Source organism: Grammomys surdaster, unplaced genomic scaffold, assembly GCF_004785775.1.
Source record: "Grammomys surdaster isolate TR1022 unplaced genomic scaffold, NIH_TR_1.0 149, whole genome shotgun sequence".
NCBI classification, from domain to species: domain Eukaryota; kingdom Metazoa; phylum Chordata; class Mammalia; order Rodentia; family Muridae; genus Grammomys; species Grammomys surdaster.
This window is the reverse complement of record NW_021604607.1, coordinates 9,520,607-9,533,702: the sequence shown is the minus strand read 5'-3', so window position 1 is coordinate 9,533,702 and position 13,096 is coordinate 9,520,607. Positions and strand designations below refer to the sequence as shown.

General features: G+C 38.4%; 1 protein-coding gene across 1 annotated transcript in view; it reads right to left on the bottom strand.

Moving 5' to 3' along the window:
* Positions 1–13,096, bottom strand: part of Thada (THADA armadillo repeat containing) — a 288,692-nt gene that overhangs the window by 222,355 nt on the left and 53,241 nt on the right. The window contains exons 23-24 of the mRNA XM_028765113.1: positions 4,451–4,583; positions 1,369–1,482 (exon numbers count right to left, since the gene is read on the bottom strand). Of these exons, the coding sequence (XP_028620946.1) occupies positions 1,369–1,482; positions 4,451–4,583 (247 nt within the window). The remainder of the gene's footprint in view (positions 1–1,368; positions 1,483–4,450; positions 4,584–13,096) is intronic.

The following is a 13,096-nucleotide window of genomic DNA, read 5'->3' as shown; positions in this document are numbered from 1 at the left end:
CCCCCAAGACAGGGTTTTGCTGCATAGCCCTGGCTATCCTAGAACTCGGTCTGTAGACCAGGCTAGCCTCAAGCTCACAGGGATCCACCTGCCTCCCTAGTGCGGGTATTGAAACGGTACACCATCACCACCTGGCTGAAATAAATACATTTTAAAATGCTGGTCAAAGAGCTGGAGAGATGGTTCAGAGGTTGAGAGCACTGCATTCTTGCAGAGGACCCAGGTTCAGTCCTCACAAGGTGGCTCACAACTCTACTAACAACTTGCCTAATTCTAGTTCCATAGGATTTAACAGCCTGCTTTGACTTCCATAAGAGCCAGGCACATACACTGTGAATATACAAACAGGCAGTCAAGGCATGCATACACATAAAATAAATAATTATTGAAAATATTAAGCAATATTCAAACATTTTTAATATTTATAGTTGAATACTACTTCTATACGTTGACACTGTATAATGTACTAAATAAATCTTAAGAAAAGAAACATATACTTTAAATATGTATCTTCAATGGCCCTATTTAAAAATAATAAAAAATGAATGCTACATGTCCACTTAATATGACAGTAAAACAATACTCAAAACAAAAGGAAAATAAAGTTTTAAATTGTTTTTAAATAGAAGAATCACAATGAAGACCTAATGAAGGCCCTATGGCAATGGAGACCAGATTCAGGCTTTGCATGCACTAGTTAAGGTCTAGGCCACACAGCTACATCCTAAGAACAAAAGTTGATTTTTAAAATCAGGCTTCTCACAACCCTGACAAGGAAGATAGAAGTCACAAATAAGCAATAGTATTGATGCCCAAGAAGCTAATCCTACTAAAAGGTATTTACCAGAGATGACAAGGTACACATATGACTTTCTATCTCGTGTGGAGAACAGTTGTGAGGAGTGTCTCACCCAACTGCATATACACAGCAATGATAAGGAATTAAAATATTGCTTAAAAATAAAATGTAATACTGAAATTCCTACATCACATTTTAAAGAAAGATTCAATTGTTCAACTACAAAATGTACATCAACTCAAAGAAGCACACATGAAATTCAAGTGTGACTACATAATCATTTTCAGATTTTTAGGTACAATAGTAACGCTGTGAAATATGTTGTCAAATGAATATTTTCAACAGTTTTAAAGTTATTCACTTTCATCACGACATATCAACCACGGCAAGTTTATTTTGTGACTAGGAAAGACCAAAAAAGAGAGAAAACAAAAAAAAAAAAAAAGCAAAACTAAGCCAAACCTTCTAAATGTGTCACAGTAATCTGTCTTCAGGAGTTCTAATCTTTAGCAGGTTCTTTAAAGAAGTAAAGGTAGAGCAGAGACTTAACTCCTTCCTTCTGTCCTTACCTGGGGGACTCTGCCCTTTGAGTCATCTGCAGACAAAGCCAAGGAGATCAGCTCCCCCATAGTTATTTTCAACAAGTCTGTTCTACCCTTCTTTGGTTCAGATGCCAACAATGCCTGTGGGGGAAAAAAAATCCCCAAATCAAGGGGCTTTTATTTTGCACACACCTAGTTGTTGGCTTTGGAATTAATCCCCAAGTTTAAAATACCCTCTATTAAAAACAAGACTACTGAAGTAAGTTAATTAGGTCAGGCTGCTTTAACCAAGTAGCTTAACTTCTCTAGCCTGTTCATATGTATAAAATTAGGTTAAGGTGAAATCATGTCAACTCCACAACCCCTTCTGTTTGTTGGTTAATTAGATAATAATAAGCAGCTGATGAATAAATGGTTCTGCTTGACCACTTTGTAAGGACCAAAATTAGGTAAATCAGATACAATAAGCAAGGCACTTTCAGAGGTAAGTTGATCAAATAAGAAAATTTTCGTTATTTAAACAATGACAAAAATATACTGAATTAGATTTCATCTAAAGGTTTCCAGGCCCTCTAGAGACTGATCAACAATTAAATCACTGATCACAGAAGAGTCTACTGAAAGTCTAATCACACCACAGCATTTGAAACACCACTGAACAAAAAGAAACATTACAAACTCCAAAAGGATTGTGCATTTGGATTTCAAAGGAGGTCTTATTTACTGTGTGACTAGCTTCCCATAAACAATAATGGGCTATCAGCCCACTTGAGACAGTGCAATAAAAATGAACGAAGTACTGACCTGTGTGACAACATGAAGGAACTCTGAAAATACACTGCTAAGTGAAAGAAGCCAGATACAAAAGACTGGATACTGTATGATTCCATTTAAGTGAAATGTCCAGAACTGACAAATCCACAGTGACAGAAAGATTAGTAGGTTGCCTAGGGCTGGGAACAGCAGCAGAAGGAGGTGGGGTGGCATGGGGAGTCATTCCAAAATTAGATTGTGTTAATGGTCCTCAAGCTGAGAATCTACTGAAAATCACTGTGTTGCATGCATTAAATGCATGAACTGTCCACAGGTGAATTATATCTCAATAAAGCTGTCAAAAGCACTTCAGTCACATTCTTGGACTCTCTTCCTTCACATCTATGTCTTGTAAAACGTTGCTTCTGGCTTCTAGAGACAAAGTTTGGAACTACTTTGCATCATCTAAATCAATGACAAGCTATGCAATAAGAATATACAAGACAAACATGTAAACAGGCTTAAAATAAATTAATCACAATATACTTATGCTCAGAAAACATGCTCTATAAATGTTAAAAATAATTTTGTCTGTTTACACAAAGGGGAAACTAATATACTATAATGGTAGTATTTTGCCACAGCTAACTTTAAACTGAAGTTGTCAGCAGAACAAAAGGTATTACTTTATTTGTAAGTCATATTAAGAAAAAATAGGATCCTTTTGAACAGATTTTTTTCTGATAATTAAAGCTTTATTCCATTAAGATAAAAAAGAAACCTATATTCAATGACTAGGAGGTGTTGTTCCCAGAAACATGACTTGTCTCACTTCAGCCCCAAAGAACTGGGCAAACAATAGTATGGCAATGTTGCCTGCTGGGCTTAGAAAATAGACTTGCTGATCACTCCATAACTATGACCACTGGGTAGCAGAAGGTGACTATCTCAGCAGGAATAAGCATATAACACAAATATTGGACAGGACATTTAGGTGCCTGATATCTGTCCTCAGAAAAGAAGGCCACATGAACACAGCAGGTCTGCAGAAACTGCAGATAGAAAACTAAACCACACTCAACCAAAGTAGCTCAACTTATTTCTCAGGCCTACCTAGTAATCTCAATCACTTCTACCACTGGGCATCAAAAAGTCATGAAGAGATTGGGAGTATGAAAAGAAAACAGAGAAAGAAAAAACTACAAGGGTACTAAAAGAGGCTACCTTACTTCCACTGCACGTATTATACTACCCATTTTGTGGATTTTGTCTTACTATAAACAAGATTGGCATTTGATTTAGTATTGTGAGTGTACTGGTGTTTATTCTTCAGGATAATGAAAGCAACAGTCTCTAAGTCTCTATCTTGTAAGGTAGAACTACTTTAAAAAGGAAGAGGTCACCCATGTTTTCACCTGTGTTTAGGAACTGTATTCATATATAGTCTCACATGAAGATGTGGTCAGGGGTCAGATGGACTAGGCTTAAGCCTTAGCAAGTTTGACATCCCTGTAGCCTTTGGCAAGTCACCTCTATATCCCCAGTCTCATGTAGGATATCTTGGTATGATAGCTGTACCTATCTCATAGAGTTTAGGTAGGAATTAAATGATGTAATAAACGTGACCTAGCCACACTGCCTGAGAGCTACTAATAAGACTGTGATGTTTTTTAGGCTGTGTGGTAGTGGCATACTCCTTTATTACCAGCACTCAGGAGGCAGAGGCAGGCTAAGCTCTTCGAGTTTGAGGCCAGCCTGAAAGTGAGTTCCAAGATGACCAGGGCTACACAGAGAAACTCTGTCTCAAAAAACAAAACAAAACAAACAAAAGAGTAAAATTTTTTATGATGGATAATAGAAGGACTCAAATATGGATACTTCCTAAAAGTAAGTACATTGCACCCACAGTGATTTCCAACCACTGAACGCACAGATGGAAAGCTATACTACCCTCTGTTTATATTACAAGACTGATCTCCTGCTCCAAGAACATATCTGACACAGAACATACTGTCTACACATTAAAACAAAGTCTCACAGGAGACAGAGAGTGGCACAGCCAGCAATGGTGCTTACCACCAAACGTTAACAACCTCAATCCAATCCCTGAGATCTACATGATGGAAAGAAAGAACCAACTCCAGAAAGTTGCCCTCTGAACTCTATGTGTACCATAGCATGTATTTGCCTAGACACACACATAAATAATTAAATGTAATAAAAAATAAAAATAACAAAGTCACAGATGCTATGGTACTGAAAAGACAGAAACATCTAAATCTGTTTACTCACACATTAAGAAGAGAAATGCAGTATCAAAACACAAACAGACCGGTGCCTGCCCTTAGAAGAGTACCTGTATGTAGAAAGGAAGTCCAGCACTACGCCTTGTAGCACAGAGTTTGGATGAAGGATTACTGCTTTTAATTTCCTCCAAAACATTCCACAACCACTGCTCCGGAAGCTTTTGCAGACTCACATTAGAGCACCTAAAAGGTACAAGCAAATGTTTGGAATTATCAGGTACTAAAGGGTAAAAGTACACACTAATGATATACATGAACACTTTTATAAAGAATAAACATTTTCTATTGAGAAGGCTAAAACTAAAAAGTGTCTTACCACAAGGGATCCCTATGCTATCACACACCTATTCTATCTGCCAGTCTCACAGTCAGCCTGATGAAATCTAGAATCACCTGAGATTTGCTTCCTTCCAGGCATACCTGTGAGGGACTGGAGAGATGGCTCAGTGGTTAAGAGCACTGACTGCTCTTCCAGAGGTCCTGAGTTCAATTCCCAGCAACCACATGGTGGCTCACAACCATATGTAATGGGATCCAATACCCTCTTCTGATGTGTCTGAAAACAGCTACAGTGTACTCACATACATAAAATAAATAATTAAAAAAAAAAGAATGAAATTTTTCTGGAAAGAGGCAAGATATGTTAAAAGTTTATCTGAACACTATCAAAAGATGCTCTTAAAATTGTGTGTGTGTGTGTGTGTGTGCGCGCGCGCGCGCATGTGTGCAAGTGCTTGTGCATACACAACAGGCAGGAATGCCTTGCAGAGAGTCAAAGGACAACTCTCAGGAGTCTCTTCTCTCCTGCTACCTTGAGGAATCTGAGGATCAGAGTCAGATCTATGTGTAAGCTCCTCTAGCTGCTGACCATCACACTGGCCCATCAGAAAACTTGCGCTATTGTGTTAGCATTCGCTAAGAGGCAGCATACTCAATAGCAGGCAAACAGCCACCATGGAAAGAAGGCAGTCTGACTTAAGGGAAGTGATGCTAGAGGTTAGACGTGAGCTTCACTGCAACAGGCAAAGGCTCTACTGCAGAGCTAGAGCCCGGTCCTTTTCCAGTTCTTATTTTGAGAAAGGTCTCAATAAGTTGCCCACTCAAGCCTGGAATTTGGCAATCCCATGACTCAGCCTTTCCAAGTAGAAATTAAAGACCAGGTCCTGCTTAACTGAAATTAACACCGTAAAATAAACAGATATCAAGTTGGAAAATGCTTTTATTTTAAGCAGAGGGAAAAAATCATCAGAAAGACAGCTGGCTGTAATTTGGAGCAGGAGTTACACCTTAAGACACACATTTGGGATTTGTTTTTTCTTTATTCTGTTGAAGAACAGACTGAATAAATATTCTGTCTGACTAAATATTCCAAATACTAACTGAAATTTAAAAACACATTTCACACTGACATAAAAATAGAACTAATACTACTTAAAATAAGTGATTTTAAACCTTGACATGAACACGAGGGGAAAAAATCTGAATCAGAAGACTAAGAAAGAGGCTTAACAACAAACTCCAATGTGACAGCCTTGTTTAGACCTTGATTAGAACAAATACAATGTAAGAACAATATTGCCAAATAACATAAAAATGTGTAGATGTTCCAGACACAGCAGACAGCAAGGATGGAACAGTGGCACTGGACATGAGGAAAGGTGCCCACATTTTAAGATACACATACAGAAAAGCACAGGCATAAAATTGACAAACCAAGACTAATTATTTTAATACTTCAATAACTACCATGCAAAGATACAAAGCACATGTGGCGAAGTCTGATAACTATTGGATCTCAGCAATAAATAAATAAAGGCAATTTGATATATTCCTCTTTCTATTTTTAAACATGGTTTACATGTATATACATACATATACACACATCTCTATTGTAAGGATTAATGTTGCTTCTTCCTCTATCATTTTAAAGATAAGTGTCCTACCTTGGCAGTACTGAGGAGGAAGCCTGGGCCTCCCACCAGGGAAACAGCCTTCCAGTAAGCTTCATTCACAGCCACAGCTACTAATTTCTTTAGCTTATATAAACATTACCAACTTAGAGGCCCAAGAGATGGTTCAGCAGTTAAGAGCACATACTGCTCTTTTAAGAGAACCTGAATTCAGTTCCCAGTACCAATGTTGGGTGGCTCATAATCCTTGAGCTCCAGAGGACTCAGTACCCTCTTCTAAACCCTGAAGGCACCTGCACTCACGAGTACATAGTCACACATAAACACAGAAATAAACATTAATAAAACTAACTTGGTAAAATCTTTCGTTTCTCTAAAAAAAAAAAAAAATCAAAAACCTCCAGACACCACAAAGCAATTATTTAAGTGCTAACAACACAGGAATAGCTTAGGCTGCTGCCTTCTCTAAGCTCTTTTCATTATTAAAAACAGGAAGAATATATATGGGTTAGATTAGCTCACAATAAGTAGGCAAGGATATTTTAAAAAACTAAATCAAAAGGTTGTGTGTGTGTATGTTTATGTTCGTGTGTGAATATGTTGGGAGTTACATACAAAAGTTAAGAAAATCGCTTTTACAGTGATTTGATGTAGAATTATCTGTGAATTTCATTTTCTTGCATTTTCTGCTCCATTAAAGAACTGGCTTAAAGGCAAGGCTGCAGTCTAGGGAAGGCATAGTCTCCTGAACCCACTACACAGAGAGACAGGAAGAAACAAAATGCAGGAATGACAGGAGCTTTTTGTGTTCCTATTGAATCACTGTAAGCACTAGTATATGGCACAAGCACAGTGAGATTTCTCTACACAACATCTCCTATGCCTTCCTGGGCTGGCAAATGAAGGTCACAGAAGCCAGGCAGATCTTTAAACCAAGTATCACCCTATGTGACAACTGTTCTACACCACTAATCAATGTTGATTTAAAAAACAATATTCTCCTTAATTTGGATGGCCACATATAACTTTGGTACTTTAACTTGACCAATTTCTACACAGACATTGTTTTAATAAGGTTCTTGCCTTTGCTGGCTTCTACAAGAACATACAACACACACACCAAATATGCACACAAGCCCCTATTTCCAACTAAGCATCTGTGTAGTCTCTACACACACTCCTCTTCATCAGCATTGATAAACTTTTCTAACTTCTATGGAGCAATTACTAGGCACAGGTGTACAGAGGGTTAGTGGTGTCCTGGAGGCAACAAGATAGAAGCTAGACTTTGAAAGAATGGCGAAGAGCCTGCACGGTAGGTTGCAGAAAGCAGGAGATGACCAGGGAACAAACATTAGCCAAGGTCCCAAAGACAATTCCCTCATTTAGACTCTTGACTATTTGAACTGTAAACACTTAGCCAGGCCTATTTATTCCCTTGGGTATTACATACTAAGGACCAAATGTTCCTTATTAATTTGGGGATTTCCAAAACAGGACCAGAAGAATGTTCTACAAGTTTACAGCTGGCAAAGTATCCTCAAAAGAGCCCCCTGTGCCCACTGAAGACCCAGCAACCTCAGGAAGGAGCTCCGAGAAATGCTCAGGGCATTCACTCCTGCCATTTAGTCCAGACCTTGTTCTGCTCTGGAATTCCCCAGCATGAAGCCAGCTCTTCTGAAGAATTCTCTGATTGGCTGGTTTCCAGTCTGGGCTTTGCTGCTGAACTCTCTAATTCTCTTGCTTCCTAGCTCTGCTTTTCTCTTGGACCAGACCTCCCACCCCAAAGTCATATAGGAAAATCTCATTCAACGACATAACTCTCACTTGCTTCATTCATATGAAACACACAGTAATTTAAACAAAACATACTGAAAATATATTTGCCTGCTACAGTGAACTCATTTATTGCATGTCTGTTATGCATTCAGCATACCAAGCTCCACACATCTGATCTGCCATCATTCTTGGAACAAACGCAGGAGCAAACATTGTTTCCTGACAATGCAAGGATGAACAGTGGTTAAGACCACCAACTAGGAAGTCAGGATGGACAAGCATCTAAGTAGATGTTTAGGCATACCAACTATAGAGCCAAGTTACAAGACCCATCCTGTCTGTGCCATATAAAAGCTCTGTGATCAAGGATAAGTTATAGAGCTCTACTTCCCATTTTTCTCTTCCATCACAATAATGTGGTTACAAATGAGTTTACCTTGGAGCATCCTTAAGAAGTTCTTCAGGGAACTTTATAAAACCATTACCTGATTATGAGAAATTTAAATTAGATACAACAATTGACTTACATTTAAAGGTATCCTCCTACACTGACACAATACCCCCTACTCATAACACCCAAAATATACAGAAGGAAGCCCTAAAACCAGTTCAGCTGAAGAATAAGATAACCACAGGGAGTTACATGAAGTGAGACTGCTGACACATGAAAGCAGTTACAGCACGGCAGATTTTAAAAGCAGCAGTGGTGGCCAGAGTTGGCTTCTGTGTGGTAAACAACCAGTCTCTCCTCCAGGGAAGGGAATTTCAGTGGCTTCCTCTTCCATGAGAGGCTACAGCTGGAGCTATAGACCAGAGAATCCATAAGCACAGGGAACTCTGAAGCACACTGTCTACCAGCTTGTTAGTTACATCTGTGATCTTCCAGTAGGACTAGGAAGAGATGGACCAAACGACAATATCTGATTTATCTCTTCAGAGATAGAATCCAAATAAGTGACAAAGTAATTAAAAGGTTCCTAATTATAGGCAAGAAACCAAATCTCACAACACAAAAACATTTTACATATATACTAAAAATAACTGGAACATAAATTGACTCTAAAAGCAATTTTATAGGGCAGACTGACAAAGACCTTCCTATAACTTGGCTTTAGTATGCTAAAGAAACACTGATGGAATGATGTCTTCTTAAGCAGTATGGGAGAGCTGGGGTATAGTTCAATGGTAGAGAGGGCCTGCATAGTACAGGCCAGGCCCTGGGTTCAATACCTTACGACAAAGGAGAAAAACACAGAAGGAATATTTGGCTGCCAGGTATGGTACACACCTGTAATCCCAGAATTTGGAAGATAAAGGCAGAAGGATCATGAATTTGATCAGCTTTGGCTACACAGTAAGTTGGAGGCCATCCTTTGCTACAAGAAACTCTTAATTTTTTTTTAAATTCAAGAAATTTTGAAAAACAAAGTGTTGAAAAAAGAAAACAGGCACATATAAAAATACTAGAAATATTCTGTATCAAAGTATAGTTTCAAAAATGACATCAATGCTAAAAAATTTAAATTCTATCAAAAGTAAGTTCTGTTATCAATAACAAGGGACATAGACTATTTAAAATGATGAAGGACAACTAACCATTGTTGGATGTCTACACCACATTAAACTATATTCAAAAGTAGAAGTAAAACCGAGATTGTTTGAGACACATTAGAAACATGTCTGCTGGGGGAATTAAGATGTCTCAGTGGGACCTATATAGTGGAAAGAGAAAACAGACTCCCGAAAGTTATCCTCTAACCCTCCCATACTCACAAGTAGGATGGACACACACACGGACACACGGACACACGGACACACACACACACACACACACACACAGTTAGCTAATTAATTAAATATAATATAATAATAATAATAACAATAATAGTCTCCCAGGGACTCTAAATTAGAGAAATCCTAGAAGATGTACTTTAGCAATTTACTTATATTATACTGTGTGTGTACTGTATTTATGAAGCAAATATTTTGTCTAGTTTTTGTGTAGTTCATATAGAAGCAGACATCTGATTGCTGATGTTTCATATTGACCAAATGTAAAATCTTTTTTTTTTAATCTTGAGTTGTAGTTGAGCTAAAAAATCCCATGTTTGTTCATTTTCATCTTCAGTTTCACTTAATAAATCTAAGTAGTGTCTAAAGAATAACAAATAACTTTCTTCCAGAGCTCAATTCAAAACTCTTGGCACCATTGCTTCTAGAAAGTTCCATTTCTACTCTGTAACTACTACAGGCATTTAACTTTGAAATGATGCAGATCCTGCTCAGGTTTTTCCATCTCCACCATCCTTCAAGCCACCGCCACCATCTCTTTTTAAATTAAAGTCATACTGTAACTTCCCAAATGGTCACTCTACTTTTACCAGTACCATTTATTCTCAACACAGTATTCTTAATAATTCTTTTAAATGTCAAGATCAAACTACGTGCAGTAAAAGTCTAGCAGAAGGATCCTGAACGTGAGGCTACTCTGAGCTAAGTAACAAGACCCAACCTTAAAAGAAACAATCTACAAACCTAGATTATTTCTCAATCATGCCTCAAGTCTATTTACAAACCCCAATTGTGCATTCTCAAGTTCCCCCAAGGAATAACCGAAGTCTTCACTGGCCTCAACTCTCACAGTCTGTTTACACCATGCTAGCTATACATGGCTATCCATGTTCCCTCATTTCAATAGCCAACTGCTGTCCCTCAGACTTTTGCACTTTTGTAAAACTGGGTAAAAAAGCAAAAGCAGACAATCAAGACTTCAGCTTAACAAGCAAGCACTACTTCAAGGGAGCGGACTCTATTTTCCATTAGCATTATGCTTCATCTGGCTGGTAATAAAGACACTACTAGCTATTATTCTGTTATTTGTTTCAGTTTTCACTCCCAAACAAACACACAAAATCCATGAAGAAGTAGCTGGTCGTGTTCCCTGGAACCAACTTCTAAAAGGCATTCATTCAGAAGGCGCTTTGGGGTGTACTGTTATGAGAAAAGTATCTTCCTAAAGATAACAAAACAGAAATTATCTTCCTACTCATGTTTTATTCAGGTTATTTTCAGACTGATTTCAGTCTCTGAACATGCACCATCAGAATTAAAATTCTAAAACAGTGCTAAATGGACTGGACAGTATAGACAGAAAACAACCTGGCAATCAGGACAGCCTATAGAAAACTCTGACAGGGAACCCACTTGTGCCTGGCATGAAGAGAACTGTGTCTCAACCATTCTGGAGGCACTCCAACTCTCCTGGGAACCTGAGGAAATTTATTCTTGTTAATACGCCACTTTCTTATATTAAGTGAATCATTCACAATGGCCTAAAGAAACTTTCACCTGCAAACAGAAAGCAACCACTCTCACAATGAAATGTGAAGACCGTGAAAGCTAATGTATGAAGCAAATTCCCAGAAATGCACCAAGACACATATTGCCAAGAAATTAATCATGTACAAGTTCACTGGCACAAGGCCAAGGCTTGTACCTATACTTTTGTTTACCAAATAATTCACTTACCAGGCTACTATCTCTAAGGACTTTTAGTACAGAAAGAAAGCCCTTCTTCCCCCTTGACCATCAACAGAAATAAAAGTGAAAATTGTCAGATTTAAAAACAGCTCAGTTAAGTTATGCTGTCAAGAAAAAGCTGTATCAATAAAAATGAAGTCATATACACAGGTTGATTGCTGACAAATTTTCACATTTCCATACCCCTTTACTTTTCTTTCCTTCATTTACATTTGACAATCATTTAACTAATTTATTATGTAATGCCAACAAAAGCTTTGAAAAGTATAATTTGATATAAAGTAAATGGTATATGTTGTTTAGGTTCAGCATCACTAGCTACTCAAAGCAACACATGAAGGAAAACAGAGATTTCAAGACTAATCCCTCAGACTGGTTCTTCAGAACACCAGACTTTCAGATCTCTAAAACACTATGCAAAGACACAAGAGTTATAGTCATGTTTTAGGCCAGTGTCAGGTACCTTCTCCTGGTTGCCTGTATATCAAATTTACTCTGAATATGTCTCACAGGAAACCAAAAACCATGCACCTCCATATGCATTTAATCCATTATCTGGCCTTACAAAGCCTTATGGATTTGGACAATCTCATTAAATTTCATTTTATCCATTTTTCTCTTGGGTACTCAAGTGCTTATGACCATTCATCTTCAGAATTCTTCTGCTTCCACTTATTTGGGTTCTTTCATATACTACTTGAACCTAAATGAAAAAGGGGGCCTTTCTCTACCATCAAACCATCAAACTTTATCACACCAAAACATATATTACTAAATGGGGCTTAGAGGTACACACCTGCAATCCCAGCACTCCAAAGTGGAGAAAAAAGATCCCAAGTATCCTTAGCTAAACAGTGAGCTCAAGCCTGACCTATATGAGGTCCTCTCTCAAAACAACAAAACAAGGGAGGTAGGGGATCCCAGAGGGTGAAGTTGCTGGGTGTACATGTCTGACCCTCAGATCACTAGATGGAAGGAGAGAACTGACTCCCAAGAGCTGTCTTTTAATCTCACAAGTCTTAGTGTGCGCACACAGGGCTAGCTGACAGTGTGCTGACTTCTTAAGTGTCCTTTAAAATAAAAGCTCCAAGGAACCAAGGACATAATCTCTCCCATCCATTTTTAAGTCTCAAAGTACCTACACCAAGGCCTGGTATCCAACTGGGAGCACAACAAGTATTTGCTGGCTAAGTGATCAACTCTGCTGGGCATATCGTTCTAATAAAGTAGGCTGGCAAAGAAAGACGGTAAAGAGGATCCGGTGACTCGAGAAGCAGGAGCGCGCACGGGCTTCTCCTGGATGATGGGCACTGCGAGAGCTGAGCATGTGACTCAGCACTCACAGGCAGCCTACCAACAGCAATTCTACTGGCCTAAATCCTGCCCCCAAGGATAAACTTCTTCCAGGGCTCAAGAACAAAACCAAGTCAAGTTTAAAATGAAGACTAGTATATTCTTCTGGAGTAT